A 20,938-nucleotide genomic window follows, 5' to 3' on the forward strand; every position below is an offset into this window, starting at 1 on the left:
TTTAAAACCTGAATAAATGCATTTCTTCTACTATAATAAAAGAATATATTGCAAAGAATGAGTAAACCAAACAGCCTTGGTTCTCAATGACTTCCACATTATTGAGGAAAAAAATGGAGCCATAAAGTATTTTGTTTAACTGGATTTTTTTTTTTTTACATGGTTTAGAATAGCTCAAAGATGAGTACATGACAGAATTTGAATTTTTGGATGGCCTATTTCTTGAAGTAGTATCAAAGGTTTAATTCACCAAAAAATGGAATTTCATTGTCATTAATCACTCACCCTCATGTCGTTCAAAACCTGTAAGACTTTTGTTCATCTTCGGAGCAATATTAAGATATTAAGATATTTTTAATTAAATCCGAAACAATTTCCCCCCTCAATGGAGAGCAACGCAACTGACATTTTCAAGTCCCTATAGGAAAGAAATAATCATTAAAATATGAAATTGTCAGACCTGCCAACCTTTTTTTGAGTACCATCCAGGAGTGTGTGTGTGTGGGGGGGTGGTGTTGCTGGGAGGTTGTGAAGGAAGCAATGCAGCCACAATATTCAGAATAAATGAATTCAGAATAACTTAATTTGAATTTGAATTATTGAACATTTTAATTAATATGTATTTATAATATATTGTGAATATTAAATTCACAAAAGCACAAAGGCGTTACCAGGTTTTTGCATAGTTTAGAGTGCCAAATCATACCTGCGTACTTTGAAGTCAAAATGCGTAGCCGCTACGCATAATGCGTACAGGTTGGCAGGTCTGAATCGTTAAACATGCGATACCAGTGGTTCAATCATAACGTCATGAAGCGATGAGAATACATTTGTGCACAATAAATAAATAAATAAAAATTACTTTATTCAATAATTTCTTTCAGTCTCTGGTGTGTGTTTTAGGTGCACAAAAGTATTCTTGTCACTTTATTAAATTAAAGGGATACTTGATGTCGAAATATTGAATAAAGTTGTTTTTGTTTTATTTTCATACAAAAAGTATTCTCATCACTTCATGACGTTATGATTGAACCACTGATGTCTTCACTACCTTTCTGGGACTTAAAAATGTCAGTTGCATTGATGTCTATGGAAGGGGAAAATCATCTTGGACTTCTTTAAAAAATATTGTGTTCCAAAGATGAACAAAGGTCTTATGGCTTTTGAATGACATGAGGGAGAGCGATTAATGACTGAAATTTCATTTTTGGTTGAACAAAACCTCTAACTTTTATATTTAAGTAATATAAATACACACACATGCATAGTTAAGTAATTTTTTTACCTCTGGATAAACTCAAGTGTGCAGGATGCCTCATGCTGGTACACCAGATTGAAGATGTAGTATGATGCAAACAAAGCAGCAAATCCTGCCACAAAGTTGGGATGTGGATTCACGACCACTTGGCCCTCAATACTCAGCATCCACTGAGTTGCAGTGAGAATTTCACATAAATGAATAAATACAGGCAACATGTTATAGAAAATACAAACTGAAAATACAACAGACCAAGTTTATTAAATAATTTACAGATTTTGGTTCATTGTACATTACCCAAGACAATCAGTTTCATAGAGTCTGGAAGTGTAAAACTCTTTTCCAGTTAGATCGATGCTGTGCCTGCAAAAGATAATCTCTTGAGAGCAAAGAAGAATAAATGGGTAACAAAAGGCAGTATTCATTAACACTGGCATGACATTATGTTTTTACTTTTTAGCTCCGGATCGCAGGTGATGTTTAGACTTGCCTGACAAAAAAAAAGTAAGAAAAAAAAAAAAGTTAACGACACATTCATTTACAAAATAAACTTAACGTTTCAAGAGAACTCTTCCAGCGATGGTAATATTAATGTTTTTCTATCAGCAAAGACAACTGAGCACTTCATGTAACGTTAGTTTTGTCTCACACGCACTTCGATAGCAATTAATGCTGTGCCTGCCAAACTACAAATACTCTCTAGAAAGCAAAGGCAAATAAAGCTAACAAACTGCAGCTTATATCAACATTAACATGACAATAACGATTTACCTTTTAGTTTAGGCTGCTTTCTGAAATGGCGCGCACCACATTTCTATTTTCTCCTCCGCACCTGAAGCAACAGATAAATAAAGTTAACTACACATCCCTTTACAAAATAGCTAAACAAAACGTTCAGAGGGAATATCCTGATAAACTTATATAACGTTATATACACTCACCTAAAGGATTATTAACACCTGTTCAATTTCTCATTAATGCAATTATCTAATCAACCAATCACATGGCAGTTGCTTCAATGCATTTAGGGGTGTGGTCCTGGTCAAGACAATCTCCTGAACTCCAAACTGAATGTCAGAGTGGGAAAGAAAGGTGATTTAAGCAATTTTGAGCGTGGCATGGTTGTTGGTGCCAGACGGGCCGGTCTGAGTATTTCACAATCTGCTCAGTTACTGGGATTTTCACGTATAACCATTTCTAGGGTTTACAAAGAATGGTGTGCAAAGGGAAAAACATCCAGTATGCGGCAGTCCTGTGGGCGAAAATGCCTTGTTGATGCTAGAGGTCAGAGGAGAATGGGCCGACTGATTCAAGCTGATAGAAGAGCAACTTTGACTGAAATAACCACTCGTTACAACCGAGGTATGCAGCAAAGCATTTGTGAAGCCACAAAACGCACAACCTTGAGGCGGATGGGCTACAACAGCAGAAGACCCCACCGGGTACCACTCATCTCCACTAAAAATAGGGAAAAGAGGCTACAATTTGCACGAGCTCACAAAAATTAGACAGTTGAAGTCTGGAAAAATGTTGCCTGGTCTGATTAGTCTCGATTTCTGTTGAGACATTCAAATGGTAGAGTCAGAATTTGGCGTAAACAGAATGAGAACATGGATCCATCATGCCTTGTTACCACTGTGCAGGCTGGTGGTGGTGGTGTAATGGTGTGGGGGATGTTTTCTTGGCACACTTTAGGCCCCTTAGTGCTAATTGGGCATCGTTTAAATGCCGTGGCCTACCTGAGCATTGTTTCTGACCATGTCCATCCCTTTATGACCACCATGTACCCATCCTCTGATGGCTACTTCCAGCAGGATAATGCACCATATCACAAAGCTCGAATCATTTCAAATTGGTTTCTTGAACATGACAATGAGTTCACTGTACTAAAATGGCCCCCACAGTCACCAGATCTCAACCCAATACAGCATCTTTGGGATGTGGTGGAACGGGAGCTTCGTGCCCTGGATGTGCATCCCACAAATCTCCATCAACTGCAAGATGCTATCCTTATCAATATGGGCCAACATTTCTAAAGAATGCTTTCAGCACCTTGTTGAATCAATGCCACGTAGAATTAAGGCAGTTCTGAAGGTGAATGGGGGTCAAACACCGTATTAGTATGGTGTTCCTAATAATCCTTTAGGTGAGTGTATATCGATATAAACGATATTGTCTCATCCTATATCCCGTATGAAAACATATCGACATATCGTAAAAAGTCGATATATTGCCCAGCCCTAGTCTATATATGTGTTTTAAAAAAAGACTTATCCCACTACCATTGAAGTTCAATATTTGTCCCTGAAATCTAGTGGAGTCGAATTAGATGTGCCATGAAATAAAAATACTGACCTAAAGTACTTTAGAATCTTAGAATTGTACTTAAGTAGAGTACTTGAGTAAATGTACTTATAATTACTTCATACCACTTATACGTACATACCATCTTCCCACTGATTCACTTCCCAGTCGCAGATACTTTTTCCTACCTCTGAGTACAATCGAATTCAACATACCTACACTTGCGTACTACTACAAAAAGTAAATTATTCATTCTTGGGTAAAAGTAATATTTAATGGCTTTATATCCACTTACCGCTTTCTGAAGTTGTACAAATTTGGCGCAAAAAGCTCTGAACTCTGAACCTTCTGGCTGACGTATAGGCACAATGTCAGAATTAGAAAATGTCATTGGTGAAGAGCGCTATCTATTAAGAGGAAACTGGAGGATGTGCATCGTGATTGGTTAATTTACAAATTAGGCTGACTTAAGCTGTGACCGTTAAGTGAGCGCTAAAGCAGCGCGAGGGACGAAGGACAGAGGTACTGCCTTGTAAAAGAAAGAAAGAAAGAAAGGTAATTTTTTGTTAAATATAATTTGAGTGAAGTTTTGTATTTATGTTGGTTACAATACTTTTTGAAATCTGGTCGGCATGTGCGGCAAATAGTAATTACTGCAGGCTGTCTTCTGAAAACTGTGCGGGAAGCCGACGCGACGACCTCGGCCGAAATACTCTATTTTAATGGAGGGTGTAGCTTTTCAGTTATAGCTGTAACTTATGGTGCGTGTTGTTATGGGGTGAGCGAGCGAACCGGGAAGCAAGCGAAGCAAGCCGAGATTGCAGGCAAACGGGGTTTATTCCGGACAGGACAGAGACACCAACGAACATCAACGAACATTAATGACGGATCTGGGGTAACATACTCAGACGCGGACTAAATACAGCAGACAAGCCAAACTAACAAGGAACAGCTGGGCACGATCGGGAAAGCACACGTGGATAATGAGGGGGCGTGGCACACATCAGGAGCGGACGGAGCAGGGTGTGACAGTGCGTTCGTTTTTCTCTCGGAACTCGGAAATTCCGAGTTGAGTGACATCACATCCGACAATCTCCCGTTCGCCAAGAGTGTCCAGCTGCAGACGCCTGTAGAGTGGAGCTCCACCGGAAATACGTCACCTCCACAGGAAATACGTGATTTTAAGGGACGTAAAGTGGAGCTCCACAGGAAACACGTGACATGGAATTATTTTTACATGCCTGTGTTGACCAGCGGAGCCTCCGGGTTAATGCTGTCTGTTATGAGAAAGATTAAATTACTGGCACACTTGATTTTTTTTTAAATTTCATTCTGTTTGTTGTTGCTGTCTAAATAAATTTAGCAGTTGATTGAATATAATTGTTACATGTTGATCATCATTTATACAACACATACAGGGCTGCATATAACTGGTACGCAAGTACGCATTCACCTTTAAAAGCGATACGTGCGGCAATCGATTGCTGTGACAGTGTAAATGCGTACGTATTTTATGTGCATTTGCGCTGATATGACAAGAAAATACCGTGCATTTCAACCTATATACCGCAAATGAAGTACGAATTAGCATATACAGGTTAAAATGCACAATAATTTCTTGTCATATCAGCGCAAATGCACATAAAATACGTACGCATTTGCGCTGTTCCAGCAATCGTATATAGTATATGTTTATAACAGTTAAGGCAAGACCAATATATATATTAGTAATGTGTATGGAAAGTAACATAATAGCAATTGCGTATGTATGGCATGTTTATAACTGCTCATCTTATGACCAATATATATATTCCACAAACTAGATCAGACCAGATATATTTATATGTGTGTATATGTATATACACTCACCTAAAGGATTATTAGGAACACCACACTAATACGGTGTTTGACCCCCTTTCGCCTTCAGAACTGCCTTAATTCTACGTGGCATTGATTCAACAAAGTGCTGAAAGCATTCTTTAGAAATGTTGGCCCATACTGATAGGATAGCATCTTGCAGTTGATGGAGATTTGTGGGATGCACATCCAGGGCACGAAGCTCCCGTTCCATCACATCCCAAAGATGCTCTATTGGGTTGAGATCTGGTGACTGTGGGGGCCATTTTAGTACAGTGAACTAACTGTCATGTTCAAGAAACCAATTTGAAATGATTCGAGCTTTGTGACATGGTGCATTATCCTGCTGGAAGTAGCCATCAGAGGATGGGTACATGGTGGTCATAAAGGGATGCACATGGTCAGAAACAATGCTCAGGTAGGCTGTGGCATTTAAATGATGCCCAATTGGCACTAAGGGGCCTAAAGTGTGCCAAGAAAACATCCCCCACACCATTACACCACCACCACCAGCCTGCACAGTGGTAACAAGGCATGATGGATCCATGTTCTCATTCTGTTTACGCCAAATTCTGACTCTACCATTTGAATGTCACAACAGAAATCGAGACTCATCAGACCAGGCAACATTTTTCCAGTCTTCAACTGTCCAATTTTGGTGAGCTCGTGCAAATTGTAGCCTCTTTTTCCTATTTGTAGTGGAGATGAGTGATACCCGGTGGGGTCTTCTGCTGTTGTAACCCATCCGCCTCAAGGTTGTGCGTGTTGTGGCTTCACAAATGCTTTGCTGCATACCTCGGTTGTAACGAGTGGTTATTTCAGTCAAAGTTGCTCTTCTATCAGCTTGAATCAGTCGGCCCATTCTCCTCTGACCTCTAGCATCAACAAGGCATTTTCGCCCACAGAACTGCCGCATACTGGATGTTTTTCCCTTTGCACACCATTCTTTGTAAACCCTAGAAATGGTTGTGCGTGAAAATCCCAGTAACTGAGCAGATTGTGAAATACTCAGACCGGCCCATCTGGCACCAACAACCATGCCACGCTCAAAATTGCTTAAATCACATTTCTTTCCCATTCTGACATTCAGTTTGGAGTTCAGGAGATTGTCTTGACCAGGACCACACCCCTAAATGCATTGAAGCAACTGCCATGTGATTGGTTGATTAGATAATTGCATTAATGAGAAATTGAACAGGTGTTCCTAATAATCCTTTAGGTGAGTGTATATATATATATATATATATATATATATATATATATATATATAATTTCTCTAGCGTATAAATGAACAAAAACATACTTTTTGAGAATTTTACCACTGAAATTCCGCTGTAACACACAGTTTCGTCACGTGTTTCCTGTGGAGCTCCACTTTACGCCCCTTAAAATCACGTATTTCCTGTGGAGATGACGTTTTTCCGGTGGAGCTCCACTCTACAGGCGTCTGCAGCTGGACCCTTCTCCCCGTTCGAGCTACCCACATCTCGGAACAAACATGGCTGCCTCCATGAACATGTTGCTGTGTGTTGTTGCTTTATATTTTAGCAGATTTGGAGTTTTCCAAATGGAGAAAATGGAGAAATGGAGATTTTTCCGAGAGACAAACAAGAAACACGAACCAGTCAAACCACATTAAAAGCTTTATAAAATATTTTAGTACATTCATAGCGATATTCTTTTTTTGATCGGTAAACAAACTACAAACAAACCAAGTCGCCATGTTGAAATTACGTCACAGGGGCAACTCAGGCAACAATGGTGCGTTCGTTTTTCTCTCGGAACTCGGAAATTCCGAGTTGAGTGACATCACGTCCGACAATCTCCCGTTCGAGCTACCCACATCTCGGAACAAACATGGCTGCCTCCATGAACATGTTGCTGTGTGTTGTTGCTTTATATTTTAGCAGATTTGGAGTTTTCCAAATGGAGAAAATGGAGATTTTTCCGAGAGACAAACAAGAAACACGAACCAGTAAACCACATTAAAAGCTTTATAAAATATTTTAGTACATTCATAGCGATATTCTTTTTTTGATCGGTAAACAAACTACAAACAAACCAAGTCGCCATGTTGAAATTACGTCACAGGGGCAACTCGGACAACAAAATCTGGTCCGACTTCAACGTCATAAAAGGGGCGTGTTTCCGACGGGAAGTGACTTTTTCGTGACGTTTCGCGACGTTTTCATCCGAGTTCCGACTTGGAGAGAAATAATCGAACGCACCATCAATCATTAGAATCCGACAAATGCAATATGCGTTGATTTTCGCACCCATTAATCACAGGTTTGTAACTTTGGATAGGTGTACATACGCCTAGCTCTCAGTTGGTCGCGAGCCCTGCTGAGGAAAATAGGGTCGCTCTCTCATTCGCGTATTAATCCGTTAATGACATTAAAACTACGGTAGAAATTTTAAGAAGCGTCAAGATTTTATTGTTAAATAGATGAGAAATTAGTTTTTGTCTTGTTTGAACACTCGAATTACAACTGCGTATTAAGACTAACGAGTTAAATTAGCCATCAATGTAGGGCTGCACATATTGAAAAATTACATCGCAGTATTTCATAATGTGATTAGGCCTGCAATTAAATGCTTATTGGAAAAGTAAAATCCTTAATACTATAGATTTATCAAGGTAATAATTATGAAAATCGACCCGGCCCAGCAAATATGTTGCTATAGAGCTAAATAGAGATAGAATCAATAAAACATAATCGCCATTTGAGCTAAATATGTGACTTTGTCGAGGTAAAATAATATAGGTTAAGAGAACGTCACTATAATATCGATCTGAATATGCATTTCTAATCTAACATGTTTGTTATATGTAAACGATTTTTGATAATTAAAAATCTTTTTAAAAATTCGTAAACGTATTTTGTATAAGTAATAATATTAGGTATGTTACAATCCCCGCGATCGGCGGCCGCCTTTTTCTCCAGTTGCACCTGCTGGGTGCTTGATACGTTGCTCATGGGCTTCCCCCAAAAACTCGGCTGTGGATTGACTGTTTTTGGGTATTCCATGGTGATTCCCTCTTATGGTGTAGAGGAGAAACCCCTTTCCTGGCTCGTTTTCGAATTTGTAATTTATGTTGAGATTTTCGTTTTTTCCTGTCGTTTCAAAAAAATTTGGTCCACTTTGACGTGCTACAACTACTCATCGGATGAATGGACACTGATATAAGGTAAATAGACATGTAGTACTGTGTTTCAAAAACAATCTGAGTTAATTTCATCAAAATTGTACGATCAGAAAGTATTTTTTTAGCCCCCGGCGCAGTGCATGGTCTACACTTGGTTGCATCATGGCGGGCGTGAAATCAAAGTAAACTGCCTCCTCATCAGGACCAATTAAACTATTCCATCGGCGTTAAATAAAAATAGCGCTATTCTTACCATACTGTAGATGCATTTTTCAATATCCTGTGATAGCTTTTTGAGCGTTATTTAATTATATCTCGATACCATGCAGCAGTGGCCTGTACTACGAAGCGGGTTTACTGGCTTATCGGGGTAACTTTTTGCGAGTAACTTGATGATGTGTGGTGTAACTTCACGATTAACCCATACTACGAAAGGTGGGTAGGTTTTAGTCGAGACATGTTGCTATGGCAATTTAAGCTAAGTCTCACAATCGAGCATACAGTATGCCTCGCACTGCGATATTTTGCCAGTGGCCAGTTTATGTATTCCATCGGTGATGCTGAACATCTGAGCAAGAATACTGTTTGTCGTGCGGTTAGCAAAGTGGTGCTTGCTCTATCTAAACTGTTGGATGCATTTGTGGTTTTCCCTGGTCATTTAAGTGCTCTGCGGAATAAAGAAGGATTTCATGCAATCGCAGGTAAATCGCAGTATGAAATTATTCTATTGTCATAGGGAAATTGCTTCTGCTGACACAATTTCTCATAGGATTCCCAAGGGTCATAGGCATTATCGATTGCACACACATCCCAATCAGTGCATCCCTGGGCGATTATGTGAATCGCAAATCTATTCACAGCATCAATGTACAGGTATTTTTCTCATATGCTTTTAGATCTGATATATGGGCTAGTGACAAGTGTACCTTAGGTTCACTTTCTCCTCACATAAGGTGGTGATTTGGAATTTGTTGGCTTCTTCTCTAACGTATATTTGTCATGACTGATGCACTATTTTGATATTAGTGCTACCTCGGAATACATCCTGTTAGGTATAAGTCCAAGGATATGGAACATACTGTACTAAGGATGCATACCGAGGTATCACTGTATTTCTCTTTAAGGAAAAGTTAGACAGGTCCTATAGTTGTTTCCTCACTACACATACAGTATGCCTATGTTTAGTCCTGTTGTACATCATTTGCTTGTGAAACACTGGCTCAACTTCTATGTGTCATATGAACATGACTTTAGAATAGCAGAATAAGCTTTGGAATGGCTTTCAATCCTTAGATGACATGTGATCACCAGTTAATGGTCACAAGCCTGGACGCACGGTGGCCAGGCTCAGTACATGACTCTCGCATTTTCAGGGAGTCCATTCTCTCTCAAAAAGATTTGAAGAAGGTAAGGCAATCAGTATTCTACAGATTTTGTTGCACAAACTTGCATGTGACAGTTGCTCTCAATTTCTTCAAAGGGCATTTTGATGGCCTGTTGCTGGGGGACCGGGGATACCCATGCCTGAAGCACTTGGTAACTCCTTATCCTGACACTCTAACAAGGCCCAAAATACAATTCAATGCTGCCCACAGCCTAACAAGGGTCAGGATAGAAATGACATTTGGCATTCTAAAGGCACATTTTACTTGCCTCAAAGGCCTACGAGTACGGCCAGAGAGGGCCTGTCAGGTGGTGTCAGCATGTGTGGTGCTACATAATATTGCAACTATTAGGAAAGAAAAGACCCCTACTCCGCTGCCCATGCCTCCAGACATTGTTGACCCTGTGACCCTTGACTACCCCACAGGACGTGCAGTGAGAGATGCAATCAAAAACCAGTGTTTCACTCATTAAAATAAAAAAAACTCAGATCATGACTACATTGAAGTCTGATTGTTTTATTGGTTGCCACTCTCCCTCTCCTACAAAGTGAAAGTGATAAATTAATCATGGTACATATATAGATGTAATACTGATGAATATATACAGTAGCAATACCCTCTTTTCATGCTCGAGCTGTTGAATTTCAAGCTTCAGTTTCTTTATTTGCAGTTGTTTCCTCCTGCAGTCCAACTCAAGCATGCGCTTGTAAAGGGAACGTACATGGTCTGTTCTAGCCTACACAGGGGGGAAAAAAATGCATGAAATGGTGAAGCAGTGCGCATGCAGCTTATGAACCCGAAGAGTCAAAGACAAAGCAAAAGTGCACTTTCCGTGTGGGAGGTCCGAGTGGAGGAAGCCACAGGAGGGGAAGGGGGTTGCTGAAACGTCTCCTAAGGGAGAATGCAAATTACAACTTAAGGACAGTAGAATCACAGAATCTGTGCAGAGGTCTAAATGCCATGCTATACTGTATTATCCTGGGGGAATCACACATGTAATGCAATGCATCTACCTGGATGTGCGTGTCAGACAATGCCGACAAAGTGTCCTCACCCAAGTCCTCCTGAACAATAAAGGAATATAGGTAAAGATGCATCAACATTGGGCACACCTAGTCATTTCTGCACTTACCTGTACCTGAGGATCACAGGAGGTGCTTGGCTCTGCAGGTGGCTGGAGCACTTGCATATTACCCCCCTCCACTGCACATAACACATGAATTTGAATTTCATGATTGTACAGCGTGATAATTTGTGCAATGTTATTGCAATATTACCCTGCACATAAAGGGTGCACATATCTGAGGCACCAGGGTCTGACTGGACACCACCCTCAACCCCCTCCATGGTGGGCCGTCCTACGTTGTTGGCTACTGCCAACTCTTCAGCACGACTGAAGGCTTCCGGAGGTGGCCCTCCACCCGTTGCCTTTATAGAGAGCTTTTTCTTATTAGCTGTGACACATAGAAACACACTATTATCTGGAGGCTACACACAAATATTTCATAATGAGTATAAATACATAGCCGTACCACTTGTCATGATGTTTTTATATTTCATCCTGACTTGCTGCCAAGTACGCTGTGCAGTATTACTGGATCTGGAATCATATCAGTTAAGTTACCATTAGGTTTAAATTCTGAGTAACATCACAGTAATGGAACTTTAGAGAGCGTTACATTACTTAACAGCAAATACTGTAATAGGCTTACTTCTGAATTGTGACGCATTTGTGAGCCTCTGTATTTATTAACAGTATTTCAATTCTTTTCAGACAACGCTTCATAGTCTAATCAGCGATCGTGAGATATTTTAGACCAAGAATTATTGATCATAGAAATGTACTTACGCATTTACGCGGTCGGCAATTCGTTGCCAACAAGCCTGCCTGCTTTTGTTGGCTGCAGAGGTGTTAGACTTCCCTTGTATCGTTGATTTGAACTCCTCGTAACCTTGCATGATTATCACGCACTCTGCCTCCGTAAAGTACGGAGCTCGCGCCATGACTCAAACAGTGCCTTGCGCTGCCGATCGTGCTCCATTTATGTGAACGCGCACAAGCACCAATTAAGTTAACACCGATTGAACAAATCAACTTCTTAACTGGCGTCGTAGTACTGATTAGCCCCGATTGATTCAACCTGATTTTGTCAACCTCGCGTTCGCAAATTACCTTGGGGTTAAGTCTGATTTGGTTAAACTCCCTTCGTAGTACAGGGGGGTATTCCAGAAAGCTTGGTTAACTTACCATTTGGTAAATCTTAACCTCTGGGTTGATATACCCCAAACCCGCATACCATGAGTATGTCGGTTCCAAAACACCTGAGAAGAGTAAGTTCAATCAACCTCCTATTGGTTACCCAGAGTTAATGCACGTGCACCGTGCATACATAAAGACGTTTTCAATTGATCGCCGATTTCACGAGTCAAAATGGAAAATCAAAGTGAAAAAAAGAGAGCGGCATACAGTACTTCACAGAGGCGGAGTTGGAAGTTTTAATGCACGCATATGAAGAATTCAAGCCAATAATAATGAAAAAAGCAATACGGCTGCATCGGCTAAAGAAATAGAGTTGGCTTGGCAAAAAATAACGGACAGAGTAAATGCGTGTGTATTAAATTGCAAATTTGACATCGCCTCCCCTTTTATTATAATGCAAAATAATTAAACACCGCTTCCGCATCCTTTTGACTGTTAAATCACTATGAAAGCATTTACTTGTCCTGCCATTCATTTCTTTAGGTTAAAATAACAATGTGTATCGACTAGGAATATATGGTTTCTTATTTAATAAGGTGTAATCCTTCTGGAGCCAGAAGAACTTTGAGCCAAGTCAAAATGAAACACAAAAACATTCTGCAAAAAGGTAATATTTGATTACACGATCACTGAACTATTTATTAAACACGATTTAGTATATTCTTTCTGTCATGTAGCTAATAGAAAAAAGGCTGAAGCCCGTCTAACTGGCGGGGGCCCACCACCACCTCCCCTCACCCCATCTGAGGGCAACCAGTGGTAACCAGCATTGTACTGTCCTGTAATGATTACCGATAGTGGAAAAAAGTAATGAGTTTGATGATTTTAACAAGGCAAAAAATTAAGGATACAAAATCAAGTTACCTGCACATTGATACTATGCATAGATTTCCTATTAACATAGTCTCCCTCATTTATTGAAGGAGCTTTAATAGGAATGTAGGTGTCATCAATGCACCCAATTATGAATGAATGAATGAATGCCTTTTATTGTCACTATACATGTATTACATGTATTCCAAATTACATTTGGAAACCCTGAAACAGAAAGTCATATATGGAAGTACCAAGTGTGTGTGTGTGCAGGATGAATACATGTATAGATATAAATAGTATGACTACATATTAAATATGCATCATAGATTTTACTACAAAGGACAAACCTACCACTCTGTGGAATTCCTCTTTAATAACACGCAGAGCTTTATGGACAGGGAACTGTACAAACGTCTGTACACACAGTTGCCTTTCCCACATGCTCTGCGTCGCCCATATTGTACAAAAAATGCCCTGACGCAAAAAACCGAAGTGCTATGTACAGAATGTTTTCTGTGCTAAGCGCAGACCCGCGGTTTGGGTTTGTGACATTTGCAATATGCGGTTTCAAGAGATGTTAAGTAAATTAACGATTCTTTTGAAAACTGATAACGCTTTTTCAAATAATCATTAGGAAATGAACAGATATCAATACGCGGTCTTATAACTCTCTCCCGGTGAAAAAAACCTTGTATAATTTGTGCCTCCACGTCCACAGGATCGTCATCAAAAGGGCACGCCATGCTCAGTAACCTTCTGCAACAAACTGACCCTGGAACATAACCTGCTCAGTAGCAGGTTATCTTCAGAGAGTAAGCTGCTATGGTTACGTACATACCCAGAAAGTTAACCTCCATTTTTGGAACCGAAAGTTGAGGTTATCCACTAACTTACCCTTAAACTTACCCGGGTATGTCACATAACCTGCTTTCTGGAATACCCCCCAGTTTTGCGGTATATAAAAAATTAATATCATAACAAAAATAAGCACTGGTACGCAGTATGAACTGGTATACCGCCCAACATTAGTCAATTTAATCTCTATTTTTCCTAAAATGGTTGTTTGGTCTATAAAATGCTGAAAAGTGTTGATCAGTGTTTCTCAAAGCCCAAGATAATGTTCTTAAACGATTTGCTTTGTCCACAACCCAAAGACATTCTGTGTATGGTAATAGAAGTAAATATCCATATTTAAGAAATTGGAATCAGTCTATTGAATTTTTCTTGAAAAATGTACAAAAACCAATTAATCAGTTATCAAAATAGTTGGGAATTAATAGTTTCAGCTCTAGAGTATGACCTTGAACAATAACATGAAAAAAGAACACTCTGCTTAATGTAACACAACACAAATTCTCTTCAGTTTGTCTCTTTCCTCATTCGTGGCAGTATCTTCACAGGTTACAATTTAATGATTTTTCCATTGAGTACACCAGTGTTACTGTATTTAAGGTGAATTCGTTTGTAATTTGTCCTTTCTTTTATTCTCATAGCCTACGTCATGCGCTGTGGCACGCTGGATGGATGGACGCCGGTTGAGAAATCGAAGGTCAAAAAAGCCTTAATAAACATATGTCGCATGAGAGCTGCAAAGACACTATAAATTTCTTGTGCAGCTCATATATTTATGCTTGGGTGTGCAGCTGTGCTAAACATTGTTACACTGTTCTGAAAAGTTGTTCCTGTCTTAAAAATTTTACCCCCTGCTGCTCAGATTCTGCAACCTCCCAGCACTGGCTCAAGCAGTTCAGTCCTCCTCTGTACAACAATGCCCAATTTCTGTGGCTTGCAGTGTCATCCAGCTTCCATCTACCCAGCCACAGCACCTACATGGTCATCTGTATCTACCCACCCACAGCACCAGCCTTAACGTTCAGTCTTCTCCATATACCCACCCACAGTACCAGTCTCCACCTACACGATCACTGCCAGCTACTCAGCCACAGCACCAACCTCCACCTACTCAGTCATCTCCATATACCCACCCACAGTACCAGCCTCAACCTACACGGTCATTGCCTGCTACTCAGCCATTGTACCAGCCTCAATGTTCTCAGGCAATACCAATGACCCACACACAATACCAGTGGGTGGGTTCTGTATTTGGTAGGATTTGGAGCGTTTGCATTGTAGTGATGGACACTAAATTTGTGGTAATATGCTATTCATCTGTTAAAAATTAATGTGCCAATGTGCAAAGTGTTGTAAACTTGGCTGTTTTAATAAAGGCCTTAATTCAGGGTGTCCGCGGGGTTTTAAAAAGTATTAAAAGGTAGTAAATCACATAAGCAAAAATTAAAGCCATTAAAAAGTATTAAAAGGTATTACACACAAATTTACGAGGTATTAAATTTTAGATTTTTTTTAACTACAAATTGTCCATTTGTGTTTTAAAGTTTATCTGCTAAATTTCTCGCAAATTATTTTAAATGTGGATTTAAATGTGGATTTGGAAATGTGGATTAATAGATCTCTGTGATGCTGACGTCATATTCGGTGGTCGAGCAACGTCCATCTACAGTTTGCGCGCTGAAGTACATGTTGGCTGTTTACACTCAGAAAAGCTAAGTCATAGTCATCATGGGTAAGTGCAAATTTGCACATAAGTGGTTAGAGGACCCAGCGTTTAACACTAGAAAGACTGACTGGGTCAATTGACCCAAATCAAACAAAATCACTGCTATTTCTCATTGAAGTTCTTGCTACAAAAATCTGAAAAAATCTGACTTTTATTTTTTTATCATTCTTGAACAGAACATGGTAACACAAATGAAGTTGCTGGTGAAATTAGTATTTTACAGCAGTATATACCTAGAAAGACTGACTGGGTCAATTGACGTAATGTCATGCAAATGAATTAGATAACCAAGTCATAATAACAATAACATAATAGTCATAACACCATCACCGACAGGGCAACTTCAGAGAAGAGTCAGCTGTCAAGTCACGGTCGCTTGTAAACGCAACAAAACTGTCACTACCTGTGACACGTGCAAGCGTCCTGTTTGCGGCAAATGCTTGGCCAAAATATGCATGAGCTGTCAAACGAAAGCTAACTGAAGCTAACTTTTTTCAGATTTTTGTAGCAAGAACTTCAATGAGAAATAGCAGTGATTTTGTTTGATTTGGGTCAATTGACCCAGTCAGTCTTTCTAGTGTTAAGGACTATGGAAGTAAATTAATGACAAAAGTCGTTGATGAAAAAAACACGTTGAATTACACTTATCGCATAAAAACGCATTGCATTAATGACGCTTTGAATTTTTGGGGACTGTAATTTAATATGTGCATACATTTAAACATTGAACATTTCAACTGAAAACATTTCAATCGTAATTTCATTGCTTAAATATTCAGTACAAAAATATTCGGCTTCCAAAATTCAGTTCCAAAAGATATGTATTTTAAAGTGCATGTTTGTAATTCAACCACATGAATTCAGTTAATTTAATTTCGCCTCAAAATAAATTTCAAAAGAACAAATTCAGTTGAAAATATTCCATGTGTTTTATTCACATCGTTATTATTCAAGCGGTAACATTCAGTCCTCTTATTTCTGCTTTACAATATTAAGTCCTGTTATTTTCGCTGTTTCAAATACGCTGCCACAATTTCGGTGGTTTAAAATAAGATCCGAAATTCAACCCTCTACATCCGGGACTAGCAGGATGAGCCACAGATTGCCGATAGAGTTCTCTTCGGGAACCGCGATCAAAATGGAGCAAGCGATCAGTACAAGTACTGATTGACTTGGCAGCAGATTTTTGTTGATTGTGTTATTTCTAATTCTTGTCGTTTACTGGTCAATACGATAACTTATTGCAACCCAAACTAGTAGGTTTTTATGTAAGTAATTAGCTAGCTGCATTAATTATCACCAAACTTATCTTGCTAACGTAAGATGCCTGCAGGCAACTACAAGGTTTACACACCAAGAGTTTAAATCAGCGTGATAAATTTATGATAATGACAGTCAGCGCTCTCTTTTCGCATATGCGATGCACAACTCATAAATCAGGAATGCATGGATGAAAGCAGTTAGTCAACTGGTGCAAATCAACAAACTCATTGAAGAAAAAGCCAAACAATTAAGGCACTTGCCATGAATAGCCTAGTGGATAAAGATATGGACTTGTGAATGAAGAAATTAAATGCAAGATGTTTTCAAAATCACAGTCACTAAATTTATTCTGTTGACCCATGTTCCTTATTTAAATTCTGTTGTACAGGCCAAAATTGTGTAACATTATAAATCTTTAAATCAGTTTGAAACTTGTTTAAAAACGGTTGCAACTCAATGCCGTGCAGGTTTTAAAAAATATTGAGAAAGTATTAAAAAAGGTATTAAAATGTGTTAAATTTAACCTCTGGATTTCTGTATATATCCTGTAATTGTTTCAGCATTTATAAAAGTGTCCATTACTGTATATTGATTTTGTGTGTATGTGTGGGTGTGGGGATTTGTTTCTCCATAGTGGCTCTAGTACTGCTCATTTTCTTTTACTAAGGAGAAAAAATGAACCATTAATAAGACTGAGACTGAGTGAGCCATCTCCCTTAAGTCTCAAGTATGACTCCTGTTGCTAGTTGTCCTGTCTCACCTATTTCTACTAGTGAATTTTAGGAGAAACATATCAGAAACAGACCACACAAAATGGAAACTAAAATGAGGCTGAAATCAGAATCTCAATTTTGTTTCCTGAGCTGTAGAAGAGAAAGCTTTGAGCAGCAAATTTTTGCTCTGGGCACTTTGTGTTATGTAAAGGCAAGAAGGAGATCGGAGATCCGGAATTGCAGGGATCAGGAAGGTTTATTGGGGAGATCAGTTCCTCTTCCCAGATGATGAGGGACAGGGCAGGTGTCCCGAGTGGGACCTCCCGCTTGGAGATGTGGAGCAGAGGAATAGAAGCGGCGCGCTGGAATCGGAGTCTGGGTGCGTTATCCAGGGTCGTTTCTAAGGGGATCATTCCGACAAAGAAAGACAGGAACAGGTAACACGAGGCTGGTGACGATGGACAGGTAAGTCACGGACGGGAGCGGGTCTAAGGAGGGAAGGTAAGGAGGCAAGGATCACACACCAGGACGACAGGTAAGGCAGGGAGAAGAGGGTAAACGAGAGACAGGTAAATTGCTTGGGAAGGCACGGAAACATCAGCTCAATACTTCGCAAGGAGTACTGGTGCTTGTTCTGCTTTTAAAACTGGGCTAATCTGCTGTGGATGAGGTGCACCTGTCTGACCCCGCCCCCGTGGGCGTGACACTTTGACTCTGTGCTGCATGACCTCTGGACCGACCGGCTGATACCCGCCTTGACTCACGTTCTGGCGACCCTGGGTATCCAAGCTTCCTTCGGCAGGTTGGAGGGGACCGTGGAAGCTATCCTGTACGATCTACGCGAGGCCTGCGATGGAATGCTGAATCAGTTGACTGGAACAGGATCTGTTTGAACAGAACCCTGTGCTTAAGCGATCCTGGAAGAAGAATTTTTGACTCGTTGGGAGGCCCAAGACTAAAACAAAAAAAAAAAAAAGCAACTTGTGATGGGGAACGGTATCGGTGGTGCCTTGCGGCGGTTTATGTTAAATGTTTTTTTTTTAGAAAAAGTTAGTCCTTTGTTGCATGCTATTGATAAAAAGAAAAGCGATTGTCGGGATATGGATGATTATGCTTGTTGCTGCTTTCATAGACTGATATTTGAGATTGAAGTCGGAGAAAATTATCAGCGGGGAATAGTTTTACATAGCTGATGGGGGAGAGAGAAGGACAATCACCCGAAAATCTCATTGGCGCGTGTCTATCTTGTATTCCCGACGATGAATTTGACTGTAATCACATTTTTGAATTTTATGCTTTAATCGCAGATGTACTTGCCTTTAAATTTCATAATAAGCAGCCTATCGATGTTAATCAGATGCTTTCTACTCTGCATACATGTATTGCTGAAAAGGCCACTATACGGACCTTACTGCATGTGACATCGCTAATCTACCTCAACAACTGTCACGGCTGTAACTAAATGGTATACCCTTGTAATAGCATTTTTAAACTATATCTTTCACTAAATGTATACCCTTGTAATAGCATTTTTAAACTATATCTTTCACTAAATGTATACCCTTGTAATAAAATTTAGTTGAATAGCTTTGTAATAGTCTTTTTTAAATACCGAGTGGTTAAGGCGCTGGACTTAAGATCCAATGGATCTTAAACATTCACCCCAGCTAAAACTCTTTTTGTAAACTCTACACAGAAAACACACATTTCATTGTTGTGTGTCTGTGTGTGTCAACATTTAATCACTAAACAAACCTGCATATAAACCCCCCCTCCCCAGACAGCTATAAAACGCAGCATCCTCGCTCTCACCCCCATTCGCTGTGTGAAAAGCATGTCTGTTGCCTACAGCTCGTGTCTTCAGCCATACATACTATGACCCCAGCCACCCAGGGTCATACGGGGCTGCCTCCAGACTGCAGAGAGCCGTGGAGGAAGATACGGGGAAAAAAGTGGCTACTGATGACATCAGAGAGTGGCTGTCTATGCAAGACAGTTATACTTTACATAAGCCGGCTAAAAAGAATTTCCCCAGAAACAGAGTGTTTGTACCGAGAGCCATGTATCAGTGGCAGGCCGATTTATGCGACATGCAAGGGCTGGCGACGTACAAAGATGGGTTAAAATATCTCCTTACGGTGATTGATGTTTTTTATAAAAAGGCCTACACGCGTGCGGGTGGCTGTAACGGAGGCCTTTGATTCTATTTTAACTGAGGGGGGTGTACTATTAAAATGAAACCTTCCGAAGTCACGACCGATAATGCTCATCCAGTATTTGATAATCTATACGGTCCTCTGAAGAAGAAAAAAAGCAGACGGCCACATTTTAAGTTTAACATAGGGGACACTGTGAGAGACTCCAAGCACAGTCAGATATTTGACAAAAAGTATGAGCAGACATTCACGGACGCATGCGAACGTGTGCCCCGGTGTATAAATTGAGGGACGTGCATGGTGAAATACTTGAGGGCACATTTTACGAAGTGGAGCTGCAGAAAGTCAAAATATCTCCGAAACGTGCGTTCAAGGTCGAGAAGTTTATAGGCTCTAATACTGACGAAAAGGTCAAAAAGTGGATTTTAGTACGCTAGCAGGGTTGGCCCTCGAGGTTCGTTTCGTGGATACCGCAGTCGGACTTGATATGGATTTAATTTTAATTTTTTTAATGTAAAAAAAAAAATGGAGGATCGCCCCTCTTTTTACCTCACGCTACCGTCAAACTCTTGTCTCTCCATCTTCCCCAATAACCAGAGTTCGGATTACACTGTGATGCTGTTGCGACCTATACAGCTATGGGGGCCTTACGAAGTAGGACTGGCTGAAATCATGTATTGTTACACATGGCGAAATATTACATACCCGGAAAATACTCTTGAATTGCGGGACACGGAGGTGGAGGCAAAAAGAGAGACCGATCCTTTAGTAGATTTGCCTTACCTTTTCCCTCGGAAAATTAAAGTCGGATATTATGAATCCGTTTCACAGATTGTGTCCGAAATCAACGCTTCGTTAAAAAAATTAGGTACAATATGTTAGGTACAATACAGGATCAAATTTAAACCTACTCTGGCCCACATGCTGGACTTTGAGCCGGGTCGCTGGTATAATGTAGGAGGTACCGCGTCGACCGCACCCTACCCCGCTGACATTCACGCGGGATTCTATAATATGTACATCTACTGTAACATCGTGGAACCGCAGCCGGTGAACAAGCAGAGCCTGCAGAATTTGCATATTGAGATAAAGAACGATTAGAATACTCTGATTAATTTCTCCTACGGAAAAACGATCGTCAAGCTATACTTTCGCCCCATGTCAAAGATCCCCGTTTAAAAAAAAAAGAGAGAGAAA

General features: G+C 40.0%; 1 protein-coding gene across 3 annotated transcripts; it reads right to left on the bottom strand.

Moving 5' to 3' along the window:
* Nucleotides 1-672: 672 nt before the first annotated feature.
* LOC140592651 (uncharacterized) lies at nucleotides 673-12,467 on the bottom strand. 3 transcript variants are annotated; one of them, XM_072716539.1, is made up of 8 exons: nucleotides 11,805-12,467; nucleotides 11,488-11,555; nucleotides 11,233-11,409; nucleotides 11,088-11,158; nucleotides 10,969-11,019; nucleotides 10,572-10,846; nucleotides 2,030-2,090; nucleotides 673-1,748 (listed from the first exon to the last, which is right to left on the bottom strand). In XM_072716539.1, the coding sequence occupies exons 1-6, from the start codon at nucleotides 11,957-11,959 to the stop codon at nucleotides 10,760-10,762; spliced, it is 609 nt and encodes a 202-aa protein (XP_072572640.1). In that variant the 5' UTR covers nucleotides 11,960-12,467; the 3' UTR covers nucleotides 673-1,748; nucleotides 2,030-2,090; nucleotides 10,572-10,759. The 3 variants fall into 3 exon arrangements, with proteins under 3 accessions (XP_072572640.1, XP_072572639.1, XP_072572638.1); XM_072716538.1 differs by lacking the exons at nucleotides 673-1,748; nucleotides 2,030-2,090 and adding an exon at nucleotides 10,471-10,495 and having other exon boundaries at nucleotides 11,088-11,409; XM_072716537.1 differs by lacking the exons at nucleotides 673-1,748; nucleotides 2,030-2,090 and having other exon boundaries at nucleotides 10,520-10,846; nucleotides 11,088-11,409.
* Nucleotides 12,468-20,938: the final 8,471 nt, after the last annotated feature.

Source organism: Paramormyrops kingsleyae, chromosome 9, assembly GCF_048594095.1.
Source record: "Paramormyrops kingsleyae isolate MSU_618 chromosome 9, PKINGS_0.4, whole genome shotgun sequence".
NCBI classification, from domain to species: Eukaryota; Metazoa; Chordata; class Actinopteri; order Osteoglossiformes; family Mormyridae; genus Paramormyrops; species Paramormyrops kingsleyae.